Source organism: Cotesia typhae, unplaced genomic scaffold (assembly GCF_013202065.1).
Source record: "Cotesia typhae breed Kobodo isofemale line unplaced genomic scaffold, CoteBio_Ctyphae contig_4, whole genome shotgun sequence".
NCBI classification, from domain to species: Eukaryota; Metazoa; Arthropoda; class Insecta; order Hymenoptera; family Braconidae; genus Cotesia; species Cotesia typhae.
This window is the reverse complement of record NW_027423748.1, coordinates 6953221-6974012: the sequence shown is the minus strand read 5'-3', so window position 1 is coordinate 6974012 and position 20792 is coordinate 6953221. Positions and strand designations below refer to the sequence as shown.

The window sequence follows — 20792 nt, the reverse complement described above, 5'->3', positions numbered from 1 at the left end:
TTAGTGATAACTATATTGATTATTGCTTGAAAAAATTTTTGTCAAAAAAAAAAAATTTGTCGAAAAATTTCGAATTTCGATTTTCAAAAAATTTTTCTGTAAAAATAAATAATTTCGAAGTTATTAAATACATTTAGCAGTAGAAAGAGTGGGAGAATTAGGAGAAAGAGAGGTAGCAAGCGAGAGTGAGACAGGGGAAGGTAGTTCCGAAGTCGCCGCCAGCCGTCGCGCGGTTCCGACTTTTGTCCCTCATGAGAGATTTGTTTCTAAAGTGTTAAATTCAAAATTAAATAACGATTTAGTAAGCATACTTTAAAAATAAGCGTCACGAGATTTAAGTGTTACGAGTGCATAAAACATTTTGAGCAAAAAATGTTGGAAATAACTTGCAACGACCGTCTGGGAAAAAAAGTCCGCGTAAAATGCAACCCAGACGACACGATCGGGGACCTTAAAAAATTGATCTCCGTGAAAGCAGGCACCAACTGGGAGAAGATTGTCCTCAAAAAATGGTACACCATCTACAAGGACCCCATAAAGCTCTAGGACTACGAGATCCACGACGGAATTGAATCTGGAACTCTACTACCAATAGTATGTTCTTATCAGCTTAATATCTAGTACGATTATCATTGAGAATCCAGTATATTAACCTGATTTTTGAAACCAGACGGAACTCCGGGGCTTGCTCCGAGTCTTTAAAAACAAACAACTTTAAATTTTTATGTTAACCTAATTTTTTTCTTCAAGTGTATTACACCTCTTCCATAGAAGTCGATAAAAAATCGTAACTTTTATGGGATATAAAAATTAAAAGTCACTTTTATTAACTCAAAAAATAGTAAATTTTTCAATAGAGTCGTCTGTTAAAAATTAAAAAAAGTAAAGTTCACTGTACTCTTTTATTTTTGTATATTTTCTTTAAAGCGGACAGGTTTTGCTAGTATGTAATATAATAATTATTAAAAAAATACAGAGTTATGTATTTTTATTTGATAAATACATTCTTAATCTTTATCTCAATCAGTAAATCCGTTGTTTATTATTTATTATGTAAATAAAATTACAGTGGGTAATACATATTTTATAATTAATAACGTAATTGAGATGTTATTATAGATAAGACAAAAATAAAATAATAATAAACTACTATTTATATTTATTAATTAAGTATTTTTATTTGAGGATTTATAATAAATGTATTGATAGTTACATAAACTAAATAAGATACTTATCTTTCTCGCGATTCCATTGGTTAAGCTAATTTATTTGGAAACGAGTCATCGTCGCTCGAATATGACAAGTACAACCGAACCGGTCGTGGATATGCTGACTGAATCGTGTGCATCTTTTATCCATACATACATACACATATTCGAGTGTACAGTGATCTCACCGTGGCAACATACTCAGTGTACTTAGCTCTTGTCAAATTGCAGACTCCACGTGCTCACGAGACCGAGAGAACGTTGAGTACGACAGGAGTATCGGAGCTTTAGCTTGTGCTTCGCTGCTCGTGACTTGAGTTAGATGGATATGAATTGGATGTGCGAATTAATTACCAGTACATTGACACTTGTATGCTTTATCTCATTTATATTATATATATTTATATTCTAACACCCCAACTTGTCCGTAGGATTTAAATAGACGTTTTAATTAAAGAATCTCGAGTCGAACAAGCTTCTGCTAATTTTCAGGTATTCAATCAGTCAGCATAGAATTTTTATTTAATTAAAACTAAATTATAAAAGACAGCTTACGTCAGTCAACATTTTTAATTTTTTTTATAATTTGAAAAAAAAAATTTTTTTTCGAGTTTTAAATAAAAATTTTTTTGATGACAATTATTTATTACTAAAAAATTGTACTACATACGAAGTTAATAATTAGTAAATAATTTAAATAAAAAAATTTTAGTGACAGATAATCATTTAGGAATTTACTTAATTAATTTAATAACCAAAAACAATATTTTGAATAAATTTAATTTATTATTTTTTTTTTTGTTAAAAAATTAAAAGATTTTACTTCATTTTTTTTTATCATGTTCCATTTTAATATACGTCAAACACATTTGTATTTTATCAAAAGATTATGTTTATACAGTCATTCGGCAACTTTGATTTTCAACCGCTTACTGATTGTGCGAAAAAAATCCAACACTTTAATTTCTTAATTCTAAAAATTTCATTATTTTTCAAGTAAATCGTACAATTTTCTATTTTATTTTTTTTTAGGGCAAAAATTTACAAAAAAAAAAACATTTTTATTTTCTACTTCCGGGCTCTATTAATCAGGGTAAAAATTCAATGTAATAATTATTGGTGTCCGTAATTAAATTAAAAACAAATAAATAAATTCTCACCGATAGTATTTCTAAAGCGAATAAAAATAATAATTGATTATTAATTAGAGCTTAGCTGATGTGCGACGTATTCATTCCTTCACGGTTTATCGAGTGATAGGTATCTCACGGCGCCGCCTGTGCACTGTTGATAGTGGTTTATCGAAGAGTGTGCCAAAGAAGTACAAGACTTGTTCTTAAACCTTAGACGATAAAAATAATACAGAGGCAAAATAAGGAGCGTATAAAGAGTCTGATAAAAAATAAGAAATAATGAAAAATAATAAAAATAAACAAGTGTCGTCTCGGTAATCGTAGTCATGGACTCTAGCTCGAAGAATTTCTTCCATTACATTACATTGGGCTGTGACTCATCGGCATCGGTCTTTTACCCATACGGGCTTACTGTACATAACACGGGCGACAGCATTTATACGTTTATACATTTAAATTGCGACAAGTTTGCGAGTAAGAGCTGAGCGCATACACAAACCGCGGTTAGATAGAGATAGCCATTAAGATGGAGATGGAGATGGAGAACAAGTTAAATGTATAGTAGTAGGAAGCGACTTAGGCGTGGAAATGGCAATAAGATTCAGCGGCAACTTAAGATTCATATCTCTATCCTCGACTTTCTAACTGATGTGCAAATCATCGACTTTTCCTTTGACTTGATTAATTTACAACAAGTTATACCGCCGTTACCATCCAGCTTTACTTGCTCAACTTAATATGTATACATACGTGTAACTCCCCAGTTAAAAATCACAACGTTTGTCATCATTCAGTTTCAGTGGACACAACAAAAAGAGATGTCGTACTCTGTACTGTATATCTTCACCGTTCCTATATCCACACTCAACTTTGTGTATACATGTATGTATATGTATATGTATATGTACCTGTCACGTAGGCCGCAAGAATTTGTAGCTCGAGATAACGACGGGAAATATTGTAAATTACTGTCGATATCGATGCCCTCGAGAATAAGAGACAAGTAATATTAAATAAAGTTTGCATTATGTTTAGTTCTGCTCTGGCATGCTACAAGTTGCTTGTACTGCCCGTGCCGATGATCAAATATACGCCTGGAGGCTCACTTCTATCCACCTTTGTACCATATATAATAATACGAGTATTATATTATAACCAATACTACATGACTGCTCCGTAAATTCAATCAGGTTACATCCAATTGCGAGATACTGTTTTATAAGTAGATGGTTATTTATATTCTCTGTTCCTACCTCTTTTAATTATTATTATATTAATATTAATTGCTGCACTAAAAAAAAAAAAAAAAAATTATCTTGAATCAAGAGTAAAATTCTTGAACCAAGAAAATAATTTTTAAGAGTTTCATTGTCTTGAATCAAGTAAAATTTACTTATACCCAGTGAAATTTCTTAGTTTAAGAATTTTTCAACTCAAACCAAGAAATTTTTCAAAATTATTTTTTTGACTCAAGTCAAATTTTATTAAAATTTTTTTTTACTAATTAATTAAAAAAAAAAAAAAAATTAAAATCAGGAAAAATAATGACAATAGAAAAACAAATAAACTTTGAGAGAAAAAAATTCAAAACTAATGTTTTTAATTGATACAAAATTTTTTTTCTTACTATTATTATTTTTTTATTATTATTATTAATTGGTATAAAGATTGTAGGGTTTTAATTTATTTGCGATCCAAATGATAATAACAATCAGCAACTAGTCGATCAATCTGACGTCTAATATAATTATATTAATTAAAATGATTAAATACTTAGCTTGTTTGACATTAAAATCAATGTTCTAACAAGCAAAGAGTAAAAATTTGTTCATATACATTAAATTGATAATTAATAATTAATAATTAGTTGCTGTTGGTTGATTTTTTCTAGGATAAGATGAAAATACATCGAGCAGACTCTAGGTAGCGGCAATGGACGTGAGCAGCGTTGGAGACCGGCAAGTCGATGGATCGACATGCACTGCAGTGGTCTCGTGTCTGCAACAGGCACGAGATCGTCAAAAGAAGAAAAATTTAAACAACAACAACAACAACAGCAATAGTCGTGCAGTCGATCGATCGATAATCGCTGAAAGAGAGAATCATCATCTTGGGCAGATCATCAGCACGGGCCTCGCAGCAACCGCACGAAATAAGATTGATCCTTACCAAGAATTGGAACTTTACCTCGCTCGAGTAATTGTAAGTTTTAGATTAATATTTTTAATAAGTAAAAAATTTAATTTTTTATTGATAAGGTAGTATCGGGTAATAAAGCCTAGTTAAGTACCTTATTCATCATTACGTCTGAATTAATTCACGCATAAGCTTATTTTTCTGTACTGTGGTTTATTATAATATAATAATGAGAGAAAATACATTAGCAGAGGTACCGAGAATACGATTTGGCTCGAAAATGATGTGAGTAATATTCGTAAAATAATAAGTACAGTGCAGTGTAGTGTAATGGAGATTTATGATCCAGAGATCATTTTGAACAATGGACACTTGAGTGTCCGTGCGCGGATGAGCAAATATATTCTAACGGGGGCGGTTTATATTTACAAATGCGTGGCGTAAACATTTTATTCGGTAGTGTGAGAGAGAAAAATTGAGAGCAGCAGCAACAGCAGCAGCTCAGTATATATAATTGTAACGAGTAACGACTACTCGGTGTATATGGGTAATATCATATCATATAGGCAAGAGTTAAAAGTTAAGAGCATGGTAGATGAGAGTAAGGTAGCTTAAGGAGGAAAAGATAGAGGCAGTACAGAGGTTTAGTTATAGAAACGAGTTTAAAGTTGGCCGAGGCTGAAATTGCCTCTGGTGATATGGCCTCCTCCCACTACTTATATACATATTGCGAATGATATTATCCACGTGTCTTGCTACTGCTCTCAGATTTCCATTTTATGCTCCATAGCTTATAAACTTTAAACTCTTGGTGTTTTATCTTTGCTTTATTTTTTTTTCTTCCTTTCTCACGAACTTAAATTCAATAAATAATGAAATATTTCGCCAGGATAAAATTATAGGATCAATTAGATTTAATTTGTTCGTATATTACATCTATTGACTCATACAGTTTTGATAAGATCTTAAATGTTGTGTTTAGTTCCTTTTAATCGCTAAATCGGGTGAGAGTGAGTCATTTTATTTTAAACTTCTGTTTACTTTAAATTATGTTTATAATTGCCGGAAAATTTTATTGCATGAAATTAAAAATTAGGTATTTAAAGTTTTTTAATTTTTGACTTGAATAAATTATAGGAAGAAATTTTTTTTCGTCTAAACACTGTTTTGTTAATTCATAGAAAAAAATTTTTAATTGAGCAATCTTGAAGGTCTTGAACGTTTTATTAATGTTACATTGATAATAAAAATACGATGCTCACCAAAAATGAATATTCTCATGAGTTTTATCAGTTTACAAAAGATAAAAAATATCTCTGTGTTTATGGTATGGGTTTTCATCTACACCAGACGAGAATATTTTTCTGGTGATTATTTTTTAGACAGTATTTTTTTTTTTTTTTTTTTTTTTTTAATGTAAAAATACATTATGTAAAAATCATTACATTACCTTCAAATAGTTTAAAAATCAAATTTTTCCAAAAATTCATTTTTTTTAGAAGAAAAAAATTTATTATTATTCTATAGAAATTTATGTGTAAAAAATTTTAATAGACAACAAAAAAAAAATAGTATTTTTTTTATTTTTAAATGATAATAAAAATTTAAAAAAAATTCATAAATTTTTATAAAAAAAAACAAAATCAGAAAAAATTTTTTTGACAATTTAATTTTTTTGGCAAAAAATAGGTAAGTTTGAGTTTTGTGCAAGTAAAGAAAAAAATCAATAGTCATTTTTTAAATCACCATAGTTAAAATATCATTGAATACAAATCGTGAATATCAATTCATATAAATAGTAAACTTGAAAAATGAAAAGGTAATGAATAATATTTTGCTGAATGAAAGCGTGTGAGCCAGCAAGTCCCACGTTTAATTCCATTCATTTTCTGTATACATTATACCGATATTATATTATTGCACTTAAAAGTTTATTCTCGGAAGTAAATCCTCGGAAGCGCTTGCAGTGACTTGGAATTTAGCATCAACGTAATCGGATAGCGTTCGATCTAAACTTGAACTATACAAGTGAATTGTTGTTTTTTTTTTAAAGTTTAATTGAATAAAATTCAGGCGGAAAAATTCTAGAAACTACTTTAATTTACAATTAAATAAAATCGGTATCTCCGGCAATAAATTATCGCAGACTACTATGAACGATAAACTTGTGATTATTTAATCACAAACGACATAAATTATCGTACCCATGAAAGCCTACACATAAAATAATCAAAAAATATTTTTTATTCAGTTAATTATCTTATTTAAAATTATAATTTCGTCCGAGGTTAAAAAAGAATTGAGCAATAAAAAATTATTGCTCGTAAAAAAAAAAAAAAAAAAAAAAAAAAAAACGCATGGTTTTAAATATAAATAAAAATAAAATGAAATTAATTAATTCGATAGTTGTGTCGAGAGTATAAAAACGTGACACAGTTAAGACACGAGAGCGTACAAATACATATTCACATTTTATTAACGAGACCTTTTGTGTGAGCTCATAGGGGGTTAAGAAAATGAAAATAAAAGTAAGTAATGATTCAATCGTATCAAGGGAATTGCATTCACGGTTTCGTTTAATACTCAATTCAACTCTTTTGTGTATTACATATTACATTCTACGGATACTGTCATGTCCCAAGGACACTATCAGCCAGAGAACGTGCTGGCCCATATTTAAGAATAATACCTGACGTTCCCTACATAATATTGTAATGGTCTTTCTTTTGCTTCGGTAATTCTCTTTTATACAACAAACGGATTTGTAATAAGTAAGCAATAAGCAATAATAACACACATACACATATTTATGCGGAAAAGTATTGAGGTATACCTACACTTTATTGTCCTATAGTCTTTAGATGCATAAATTAGCCCGACATCGTACGTAACATATTAACTATTTCTCACTGCATTTCTTTCATACTTACTGTTCAAAATTTCGCGGTACATAAAATTATATTTCAATTAAAGTTAGATGTGGAGGGATAAATTTTACACCTTAAATGTCGTAGATAAATAAAAATTATTTTTTGATAAATTTACTTTAATGAAAATTAAAAATTAGTAATTTTAAAAAAAAAAAAAAATTTCAACATTCCAAAAATTTTTGAAATTTCATACAAAAAGAAGAAATCAAACATTTTACCTAACCAATTTACAGAAAACTTAAAATTTTTAAAATTGAGCCAAACAAAAATAAAATAAAATTTTCTAACATTTTAAGAATTTTTGGCAATCATTAAATTTTTTTTTTCTTTTACTCATTTAGAGTACTAAATATTTTCGATTTAGCACAAAAAAATAGCAAAAAATGACCGTATTTTTCAAATGTATAAGTAAGAATGCCTACACGTTATTGTCTTAAGCTTTTATATGTATAAGTTACCAGATATAAATGTATATGCAGTGATATAATGCGTGTACCAACGAACAACAACAACACAATAACAACAACCAACAACCGAAGTAATAATACTCAATATATAGCGACAACAACTAGTAGGACAATGTTATGTACAGTAGAAACGCATCGTGTTTGTATGCAGCCAGATGCGCAGAATAAGTGATACCAGCCGGGCCTAGTATGAATCCACTCAATACTGCATAGCATGTAATGTTGGTTCTCTTTGGTTCATGTCTGTGCTGCTTACAAAACTCTTTTGCTTGGTAGCACATGTATACGGCAACAACAGAAACAGAAACAGAAATGAGAATAATAATAACAGCAGCAGCAGCAGCAACAACGTGGTCTGTCTGATGATGGAAATGCGTCAAGAGAATGGGCATGGGCATATAGAAAAAGAGAGTGGTACGGTGGAAAGAAGTACACAAGTCCCAGTGTGAGTGTGTGGGAGTTTAAGTGTAGGACTGCCGAGCATCCGGTTGGGTGTGTCGGATGTTTAGTTTCGTCCGATAGAAACGTCCGGCAAATCTGTCGTTGGCTGCTGCTTGGCTTTATGTCGATGCCCCCACAGACTTTGAGCTTGCGGAATCTCTCACAATGAGATACCAAATGGAATTAGGTCTATGAGTAATATCGCTACTCGCTTTTAGGGTCATTCTTTCTAAACTCTTCTTTGTTATTTTATGGCCCGTTTCATTTATTATTAAGGTCTGAGGCGGTCTTTTGTTGCCTGGTTAATTAAATATTTATTTTTTAAGCTTTAAATAGATTTTGAGAAAAATTTACCGACAATACGGGTTCTTGTCAGCTTAGGAGGTAATCCATCTGTTCAAAATTTAAATTAGTTGTTTTTTTTTTTTTTTTTTTTTTTTTTTATTTATAAAATTTGGGTAAAACTTAAAAAATAATGGAATTAAAATTTTGTTCGGTAATTTTTTTATTAAAATATTGCACGGTTAAATGTGAATGTTAAAAAAATTTTTTAACCAAAAAATTCAATTAAAAATATTTAACTCAAGAAGTTTTTAATTTTTTCGTCCGAAGTTATAATTTTTGTCAAAAAAATGTAAAAAATAGCGTTTTTTTTTTTTAATTTATAAAAGCTTAAAGCCGGAAATTCAATATCAAACGCTTTGTTATATTATTTCTTCCTTCCTTTACGAGATACATATTTTTTTAGCTACCATTATCTTACAAAACTAAATAATACTAGAGATATGTTATTTTTCATAATTGTTTCTTTTTATAAACTATTGATAAAATGTTATTGAATCTTAATGATTTTTTTACAAATTAATAACTAAAAATTTTTTTGGAAATAAAAATAATCTATATTATTAAGAGAATAAGAAAAATTACATGGCAGGTGTATTTATGTGATATAATAGATTTTTATGGTTAAATTTGGTATCGTTGGAAATAATTAAGAAATTACCTTGTATCTTGTGAACTATTGACATTTTTAAAGATATAAGTTCATCCCGAGGTTACACTCATCAAGACCTTTCATTTGAGTACCCACATCAATTTTTCATATATTTATATATATTATATATATATGTACGTATGAAAAATATATCAAAATGCATGTGGGTACTCAAATGAAAGCTCTTGATGAGTGTAACATCGGGATGGGCTTATATCTTCAAAAACGTCAATAGTTAAAAAAGTACAGTGCAATTTAACAAAAGTCATTATTTAATGAAGCAAAATTTTATTTATTTGACTGCAAGGTTGCTAGTTCTTAATATGCAAAATAAATTGACTTTTTTCTGAGGTGAAATAAAAAATAATTGCCAAGACTTATTTAAAAATGTCTCAGTTGAAATGAAAATAATAGGTTTGTTTATATTATTCAAACTTAAAACTTGTTATTTAATTTGAAAATATAGTCACGTGTCCGCGGATTGGCTGTAGAGCAGAGCATTTACAATAATTTACATCCCATCGGCATTGCAAATGGAAAAAAAACATTTCTCGGAGAAAAATAAAAGACGTGATGTGAAGCTTGAATAAGGAACAAACGTATAGCAGGAAATAAAAAGATATTATTTAAAATGAAAGGAAACAAAAAAAAAACAAAATAACAAAAAGACAAGATAGTAGTTGATGCAAAGAGGGCGAGAGATCTGCTCTCGGAAATTTATTCGATGGTTTCGCTTAAAGGACGAGTGTTGCATTAATGTGTGCTGGTAATCGACCCCTTTGAGTGGGTATACATGCCGGCTGAATTTCTATCTTGAATCAATGGACAGCATAAGCAGTACAGTGAGCTAAGAGTAGAGGACCAGATATACGTTTAGTCACATTTCCATCGTCATTTCTCTTACCTCGTGTTTGTATCTTTACGATTTCAGATTATTCTTCCTGAATAAAGATAATCAAGAAACCGGAGAATTATTTTCCTAGTTATGCTCTAAACAGCTGTCTCTTTCGTATCACAAACGCGGTTTTTTTCTTTTTTTTTTTTTAATTATTATTATTATTTATATTGTGTACAGTGACAATACTTTTGTTGCAGCGTTGACATTGTGGTCGTGTGCATCTGAATTATTCTCAAAGCAGATGTGCAATTCACACAATGTTCTCCCGCTGCGTCTTATACTTTTTTCCATTGCATTGCCTTTAATATCTTCATTTATTTTATCACCGCGTTTTATCAATTTATTTATTGCCGACGTAGATTATTTTTTTATAACAAAACATTTTTATTGATCGTAAATTTATTACGCCAATTATTCGGCAGTTTAATTTACAGTGTAGTTAATTAGACGAAGATATATGTGAGGATAAAAATTCGGCGGAGTTCTTTATAAATAAATTAAAAATAATACAGTAAATTTTATAAGAAGGAATTTTCCAATTAATATTCATCCGCTGATTACTACTATTGGCGAAAGAAACTTAACACCTAATAGGAATTACAATTCAAACTACATAATAATAACTACCTATTTTATTGTAATTATAGCGCTAACATAGCAATCGATCTAAATTGATATACATTTAGTTTTAGTGACGTATAATTATTCAATTATTCTATTCAAAGGCTAAGTAGAAATTATTTTAATATTTTTGTGTTGTATTGCGTACAATAATTATTGCAGTATAATTAAATGGAAAACACTAGCTCATAATCAGGTACATGATTTTTTAGAAATTATTTGATTTAAAAAAAAAAGGAAAAATTATTAAAAAGTCTTTTTAATATAAATTTTTATTAAAAAAAAAATTTTTTTTTTGTTACAATAAATTCGTATTTTTTCTAGAGACCATTTCTTTTTCGCTCAGTCATCAAATTATAATTTTTTTCATATAATTGGAGAGTCTTGACAATAAATGACATAATTTTCCAAAAAAATTTTTCCTATAGATTTTTCCAGTTACAATAAAGCCTCTAGAAGTTAGATTACATAACTATACCCTCAAATTGCTTTTGAAATTTATTCAGATCAAAGTCTTACAAAAGAAGCATTTAACTCAAATAAAATTCTGTTATTCAATACAATTGATTGCTTCGCTCATATGAATAGAAAACTCTTATTATTACTGTGACCTATCATTTACTTGAAAATACTAGTTTAAAACTCGTTACATTTTATGGTAATTGTTGAGATATGGGGCTCGGTCATTTTTTTTAACTTAAAAACTCAGAAAAATTGAGTTATGTATCAACAGAATTTTTTTTTTTATTTATTCATAGCGGATTTATTAAAATTTTATGTTTAATTTTTTTTTCGCAGTTTGAAAATTTTAAAAATCTTGTCTAGATTTTTTTACATAAATTTATAGAGTACTATGCAATTTTTTCTTTAGAGAGTATTTTTATTAAACAAATTAAAAAAGAAAAATTTTTAAAATCACCGATTTTATAAATTAAAAAAATTCGAAACTAAACATCCTAAGTAAGTTCAAAAGTAATTGACCGTTAATTAAAATATAAAATTAAAATTCACAGTTGACAGTATAATAAATTTAATAAAATCTTTTGGGAATTTAATTAGCCTACTACCCTACTGAAGTCTCAAAAATAGACTCGAATATCCTTGATGTAAAACAAGTGAATTTAAGCGTCTCATAAATAATAATTTTAATTGCTTGAATAAATAACAGAAACTGAACAAAATCACGGGTACCAATTTTACGGGAATAGAAATGAGCTAATTGATTTCTTTATCCGCGCACGAACAAACTTATCACATGTATAAATATAAATATAAATATAAATATAAATAAAATGATGTGATTAACAAGAGAAAGCAGCTGAAAAGGAATAGCATCGGAATTGATTGGCAAGAACAATAATTCCATTTAGCTATTACACACAACTCACACACCTGTGTGCCTGCGTAGTTACACCTTGAGTACGTGTGTATTGTTGTGATTACCGTGTGAAAGACAAAGAAAGATAAAGAATAAATTACAGCTGAGGGCAAACACCTTACACACCATGAGGAGGAAAATAACGAGCTCTCTCTTCTCTACCTCAGGCATATCACCCTCGCTTCATTCTCCCGGTTGTCTTCGATATCCACCACACACATACCTACACATTCACACTTATCCTCACATATTTAAACACAATTATATAGATACCCCATATACACAAAACCAACTACTACTCCCATCCGGTGTATTTCGTAATTCTCTTGGCAAACGTGCAAATCGTGCCGCAAATTGATCGTTTGGAAGTACAACCTAACTGGCTAACAGGTAAAGAAATAAGGAGGCATGCTCGTTTAGTCACAGTCGATAGATCCAATACTCTTATTGCGACTTTAATAATATTTCTACTGTTATAATATCATCTCAATAATATTATTTTACATTACATACTCAATTACATCCTCTTTACATAAACTCAAACTCCATTTATCTTTTTTACGCTTTACGTACTTTTATTCTCTTATTTTATTTGCATCATCTAGACTAGACCCTGTAATCCATTTGTTAGAAATTTATTCATGCATTCTATGTCTTTATGATGAAACTTCCTCAGCATTTCGCCATTATATCTTTTGAATAATTGCGTTAAATTTCGCAGGTAATAGTGGTTCAAAAATTGATTTGTAATAAATAATCAGTAATAATAATAAAATGATGCATAGAATATTTTATTTAATTTGGTACGGTTGTTTTTTAAATATTTAATTTTTAGGCGAAACTCTTCAAAATAATTTTTTTTTGTTCAAAAAATTTTTTTTTTTAATCAATCTAATTTTTTTTTCATGTCGGGATAAACTCAACTTATAAATTTCAAAATGTTACATTTTTAATATTTTAGCGTAAATTTTTTTCTTGATATTTTTCCAAAAAATAAAAAAAAATTATTTATAAATCTAAATTTTTTTATCTAATACATAATAGTTTATAAACTACCAATTAAAATGACATGCAGCAAAATAAAAATTTATTGCGGAAGTTTTAATTTACACGTGAAACACTTAGACTTTTTTTATCCTTTTAATTCAATGACTTATTATACGTATACTATTGTATGGTAATCTGAAATCTATATTCACAGTGAGTAGATGAAAAATTAACAAGAGTCCTCACGGACGGCGCAACCGATCGCGTGTATGTTTATAATAATTTATCCGCGCGCGCGCGCGTGTGTGTGTGTGTGTGTGTGTGTGTGTGTGTGTGTGTGTGTGTGTGTGTGTGTGTGTGTGTGTGTGTGCTGTCGGTAAAGAACAATAACAATGTTCTTCATCGGTACTTTTATCAGAAACCTTTTTAATTTAAATAATTTTTACCGGTTAACTATAAATATAAATATATAATATCGTGTCTCATTCTATTATCCTGAGATAATAAAAAATATTTACCGGTCACAAGGTCATCATAGCAGTATCTAATCAATAATAACAGATAATTTAAATATTTTTACGCTTTCACGAGCTTATAAGTGTGCATGCTGTTCGAGTCTAGAGAATAGAAGTTAAGAAAAGAAGAAGGGAGATAGGAAGTACAAGAGTTAACAACGATTTAATATTCTAATAGCTGATGAGGATCAGGGTCGGCGACCTCTTACTTGAATTACTCTTTGGTGGTACAATATAGGGACTGATAACAAGTTTGATCCTTAAATTTATTGAAAAAAAAAATTCATTTAGTTCTCTTTAATTTTTTGTATCAATTTTTTTTATAAGTAATTTATATTCCGATTAAATGTTTATGTTTGTTCTCAACACATAACAGTACAGAGCTTAAATTATATTAGTTTCATTCGCGTTGGGCACTGAATGTAATGTGAATTATGTAAAAAGTCAAAAAATAAACATAACAGAATGTTAAAATAAAAAAAAAAAAAGCGGCTCTTAGTGACACGACAGATACACTGTGCACAAAAGCAACATGATCCTTTCGTTGAGGATCCGGTAATGTAATCTTGGTGTAAGTCTGTGTGGGAAGATTTCTCAGCGACGATCATGAGGATCATGAGTGTTTTTCTGCCCATTCAATTATTTATTTATTTATTTATTTATTTATTATTCTTCGTTGTTAGTTAAATAATCCTTTATTTGAATTGTCGTTCTTAAATATCTTCTTCGTAAAAATAATTTTATTTACAAAAAAAAAATTTGATAGAAGATTTTATTTGGGAAGAAGAAAAATAAAAATTAGCATATTCGTTAAAATTATTTTGATTATTGAGGATGATTGTCAATGAATTTAATTAGTTGTACACGGTCATACAGTTTTAAAAAAAAATGACTTAAATAAAAGAATACAATGTGAGTAATTAAAAATACATTTAATGTATTACATTATTATACGAGGCATTGAGTTAAATTTAAATGCGAAAAGTGAATTGAAGTTGTTACTTATTTAATTAGTTTTTTTATAGTTGTTGCTCTTGACATAAAACTTGGAATATTTTAAGAGTAATAAATGACATAAGTTTATTTTTGAGGGTAATTGTCATTGAAATTCACTTAATTTATATTATTAATTTTTTATGTGAGAAATAAGCTTTGAAATTAAATTAAATTAATTTAATCATGGAGATACGGATGTCACAAGATTTTCATCTTCTCAAAATATTGATAATAATGTGAAAATATTTAAACATTAAATTAATCTTTGCTTAGTCATGCAGAAAAATAATTACTCTACGTTGCTAAAGTTAAATATATATATTTTTTATATATATTTTTTATATCTTTAATTTAAATTCTTAATCATTTTTTGCGCTTAAATAAATTTTTAATGCATGACTTTTTGAAATAATTTATTTAAAAATTTGAAAATTAGTGTGAGGTCTGTAGTCTTCATTCTAGCGCTGACTGACATACGGGAACGACGAAGAAATTGTTGATATCGAATGTAGAGCAGTGAAACAAGTAGAGTAGTTGAATGACATGGAGGGGTTCCAACACTCGTGAAAAGATGGCGTTAAAAGTGACATAGGAAAATTTAATTTGAAACTTAGTCGATCAAACAGCATTTTATTTTAATTTTTCGATTAAAGTTATTTATTTATTCATCCTATCTAATTTGTAATTTAAAACATCTGGGGATTTAAATATAAGTTGCTATGATTTAAGACTTTTTTTTTGGTTTTTCAAAATACTTTATTGATATGTCAGTTTTAGAATATTTATTTCGTGATTTTAACTCTTCCAATTAGATATTTTATAAATTAAGTAACGTTATTTGATTTATTATTTTTATGAATTAGCATAAATGATTCATATTGATTTTAGGAGAAACATTTTGTAAAAAATGCTTAATTAGATTTATTATTTTTTTTTTAATACTGTAAAATTAATAATAACTATTTACCTTGCAGTCACTATGTGAACTGTAAATTATAAAATTTTGATTGATTAAATAATGACTTTTATTAAATTGCATTGTACTTTCTTAAATATTGACGTTTTGAAAGATATAAGCTCATCCCGATGTTACACTCATCAAGAGCTTTCATTTGAGTACCCACATGCATTTTGTTATATTTTTCATATATACATATATATATATATATATATATATATATATATATATATATATATATATATATATATGAAAAATTGATGTGGGTACTTAAATGAAAGGTCTTCATGAGTGTAACATCAGGATGAGCTTATATCTTTAAAAATGTCAATATTTTGCTTATTCTCTTAATAATATGGATGATGAATTAATAGTAAAAATATTAAATATTTTTTCTGATGATATTTTTAACATTAAACTTAAATTTTTTTTATTGACTAAAAATTGAGCCAAAAATACTCATAAAAAATGTAATATAATTTATATTTTATTTATTTAAACGCATTTAATTAACTCCAAATTTTTTAAATTAAAAATTAACCAAAATTGTAAGATGTTTGTTTTTTTGGTCACTAAAGATTTTAAAAAATATTTTGCACGCCTTAAAACGAAATTGTGTTTTATCATAAAAATAAAAATTGGGTGCATTCATTTTTAATTTAAATAGAACTTTTTTCAATAATTCATCGTTATGTTAACAAAAAAAAAAATTTTATTAATTTCAACTCCGTAAAATCAAAATTTTGACATCGGATTATGATTATCAAAAATTTAATATAATATCAAAATAAAAAAAAAGTAAATTTAAATACTGAACATTTTTGAACCAATAAAACACAGTCGATTCCCAATCGGTATAATGAGATAAATATCTAAGTAAAATGAGGTTAAAATGCTTGTCAATAAAAATAAAAATTGAGTTAAAAAATTTCAATGGAATATCTTAAACGTGAAATCATCAGATCGATCAAATACGAAATAAAACGGCATTCTTTACATTACCGTCGTAAAAGCTACCTCACCTCTTTGATCATCAAGTCAACATCGAGTCATTGAGTCTCGGTCTTAGTTTCAGTGTTGGCTTTAACTCGGGGGATCTCGAATGTCGTCCTTAAGATCGTATGATCCTTGATTCCTGTTTGATTCTTCTTCTCGACGACAGTTCTGTACAATACAGAAGTCCGTATAGTATCGCTCTTGTATTGGAAATGTAACTTAAAGTGCAACTGCTGGTCGCTGCATACCTGCGTGCTTGTATGCGTGTCGCATTTCTTCTGTCTCTTTGGTCTCCATTGGTGTCTTGGTGGCTTGAAGGAACGACAAGATACCGTATTAGGGCACGCTACGGCGCTACTGTCGTCAATAGAATTTCCAATGAGCTTATTGATATGAGTTTCGCTCACAATCCCACTAGTTATGAAACATCCAAAACTTTTATTCCAGATAATAAATTTCATTTATTATATTTTACGTCACTCTTATTTTATACTTTGTACTTTATTTCACCACCTTGTTCGCTCAAAAAAAAAAAAAAAAAAAAAAAAAAAAAAAAAAACACCTTTGAAAGTTTCCCTACCAATAATTTAATAAATATCATTTTTACTCACAATAAATAACATTTTTATTGTATTTAAAATCAAACAAACAACTCAAGACCAAATTTAAGAGCCTCGAGATTTATTAACTCGGATAATGATGACCATTATTTCTGTTTGTATTGTTCTTATTACATATAATACAACCACTGACCGTACTTACCAATACTCGATTCATTCCATTGTATTGATTTACGTGTAAGCATTGTTTTCACCAATTTTTACAACTTGGTTACTACTATTCGACGTCAACTATACAAAACTAGTGGTATTAGTTTTAAAAACCTGAATAATGTGAGAAAGACAATAGGCTTGAGGAGTTTCTTGTGATTCAACATCGCCGACAATGTCAACGCAAAGATAATTGACTATAGTCGCCATTTCACAGATAAATATCTACTTAAATTAAACACATTTCCGTATTCTACTACTATTACAACTTAACCTTTATTACACTCTAAATCATTTTACTTTTATTTCCATACACTTAATATGTACTTTTATTTCTCGTTAATTAAACGACTTACGAAAGAAACTCCCTATACATTTTACACCAACAAAATTAGTCTTATTAAATTTTATTTTTAGAATTTAACAATAAAAAAAAAAAAAAAAATAAAATAAAAAAAAACAAACATTGATGGATAATTGGACAATAACTTTTTTATTATACGATCAAAATTTTTTAATAAAACATTTATTTATTCAGATATTAAATTCTCGGGAAGTTTTTATTTTTATATCCACATTTCATCTTGTTCTTACTTAATTTTATTTGTTGACACAAAAAATTGGCCTTCTTTTGCTGGTTAAATTTTTATCAATTTAAAAAATGGAGATGCTTATTCTCAATGAACAAATTACTGATGAAAGAGCAAAAATTTGTCTTGAATTGAATGATATAATATTAATTAAAAGAAAAACTTTTTAATAATTAATTATCATCATTTAAACTTTATGTTCGTTCCAATAAAAATTTTTCTTTAATAAAAAACGTTCCAATTTTTCAAATTAGTTTTTATTATTGCTCTATTTTTTTTTATTAAATGACGTAATGCTACTCTCAAGTCCCACCGCTTTTTCAGACAAGTCTAAAAAATATTTTTTTTTTTTTTTTTTTTTTTAATTAAAATTGTGTCTAGCAATATGAATAGTATCACCGATCTTATTATTATGATCATTCGATTGTAAGGATTACTAATCAGTGAGTAATTTCAACGCTCCCTTATTGTGATGTTCTGTGACGGAAGTAGATGTTATCAGTCGGGAAAAATAACTTTTCTTTGAATAACATCACTTTATTAGTCATGAATCACAATATCTATTTAGACACTTAAATGTTTGCTTGTATTCTTAAACAAATTTCAACAGACTATTTTTTTTTTCTAATGAATAGAACAATTTTTTGTTATCATAGCAGCATTTACAAACTTACAGATATTAATTTTATTTTTAATTTTTTATCAGACTCAATAAAATTTACATTTGAATAAATACAATAGTCCATAATTTATCCTTCAAAATTCTAAACAACAAATTTACAAGATTTTTTTATAAATAGAAAAATTTTTGCAGATAAATTCGATTTTAATTATTTATCATACTCAATAAAAAATAAATAAATTGTTGTAAATTTTGACAAAATTTATAATTTATTCTCTACAAAGTAATATTTAATTAAAAAAAAATCTTTAAATATTACCCATTATTCTTCACCAGCTGACGTTGTTATTAAAATTTCAAGTCCCTTTTTTCCCAGTACATTAATAAATCCCCACCATTACCAAATTTACGATCTCATTTTTTTAGTTATTACGGTAGTACCTCGTGTTCAATGTTTCGTGGTTAAAAAATAAGCCCAATTCCTATAAAAAAAAATCTCATGTAAAAATAAAAAATGTTATTCAGATTGTCACAAAAATATCAAAAAAAAAAAAAAAAAAAAAAAAATGACAATAATCAAATTTTCTTGAGGGCCCCCGTTGTTTGCCAGACCAACAGTTGAGTAAACATTAAATCACAAGGTAAAAAAATATAAATATCAAATGAATGATATCAAACGATTATACAGTTCTTAATATACCTATTATGTATCAACATTATCATTATTATTGTTGTTAATATTATTATTATCATGAAGTTTAAAAAATTCTTGAACATATACACATACAGACGACGTTCTCAAGGCGTTGGCGAACAAAAGTCCATGAAGGAAACAACATAAAAGCTGTTTCTTTTCCTCCACTACTTGGACATTATATGAGCGTTTAGTCCGATACGATGGAGAAGGAGGATCGAGTAGAGCGTCAGGGAGACCCACATGCGGTTATAATTTAACAGTTCCACCGCGTCGTTTCTCGTGGAATGTAAACATTGTATATGTAGTTACTTCATTGCCACGATACTTAGTACTTAATACCTAATAGTACGATTAATTTATATCTCGAATAAAAAATTTAAAAAATTACCGCGAAAAATTCCGCAATCTTCCGCTAAATAGTAAAAAAAAAAAAATATGTAATTAATGAATGTGCCGGTGATCGAAAGCCGAATAATCGATTGCATGTGCCGGTTTGGATAAAAAAGTGAAACTATAAAAATATCGATTGCTTTATCTGTTATCGTGATTCACGTGTTAAATACGTGAAAAATAAAAAAATCTGTCAAACTTTATTACGATACATTAATTTATTGCTTATTACTTATGTTGTAATTAAAAAAAAAAATAAATAAATAATTAATTTAATTGAAATTAATTTATGAATTATGAGAATGAGTAATTGACTTTATTATTTTTCTTGTTAATAAATAAATTATAAAATATAAAATAAGTAATTCATAAAATAAAGTATTATGGGATTATAATTGACAGTGGATTGAGGCGTGAATCTTAATAGATGTGTCCAAGTCATTTAATCCCACCTACGCGTGTGAGACCAGGTGCTCGCTTACGTACATCTATATACATATATGTATGTTATGTTATATTAAATGTATTTTTATTTGTGTATCTATAATAACGACGGTGAATAAACAACTTTTAATTCGATTGATACGTTCAATCCTGGGCAGCTCACCCGATGATGAATGTCGCGAACGTTTATCGCGGACGTCGACCGCCACCGGCCACGCTGGAATTTAAATTATATTGGAGTGAGGAAGCCAGCTATGAAAGAGAGAGAATGTACCTCGTCCAAGGTGCGTCGTACGTGATAATATTATTCCGAGAGAAAGGATTTTATTTTTTTTAAATAATATACTTTTACCTTTTTCATTTTTCATTTTAGCTTGTTTTTTATTATTATTATTATTTGCTTATTTATTTATTACATTTTCATTTTTAATCACCAAGTTACGTTCATTCTGTTTCATAATCGCACCATTATTAAATGATTAATCAACATTAAAATAAACATTACTCGAGAGAGTAATAGACAAAGGTTTTGTTGGTACTTTTTTTTTTTTTTTTTTTTTTGCAAGCTAACAACTACAAATGTCATCGGCCATATGAGCGGCACTTCGCAAATTAACTCAA

At 28.2% G+C, this 20792-nt stretch overlaps 1 protein-coding gene and 2 pseudogenes across 1 annotated transcript in view; all 3 read left to right on the top strand.

Moving 5' to 3' along the window:
• Cv-c (RhoGTPase activating protein) overlaps positions 1-20792 on the top strand; it is a 90443-nt gene that overhangs the window by 9321 nt on the left and 60330 nt on the right. Inside the window, exon 2 of the mRNA XM_074243123.1 lies at positions 4233-4543. Within this exon, the coding sequence (XP_074099224.1) occupies positions 4274-4543 (270 nt within the window). The 5' untranslated portion in view covers positions 4233-4273. The remainder of the gene's footprint in view (positions 1-4232; positions 4544-20792) is intronic.
• On the top strand, positions 299-1622 carry LOC141527120 (ubiquitin-like protein 5; annotated as a pseudogene).
• Positions 573-737, top strand: LOC141527787 (U2 spliceosomal RNA; annotated as a pseudogene).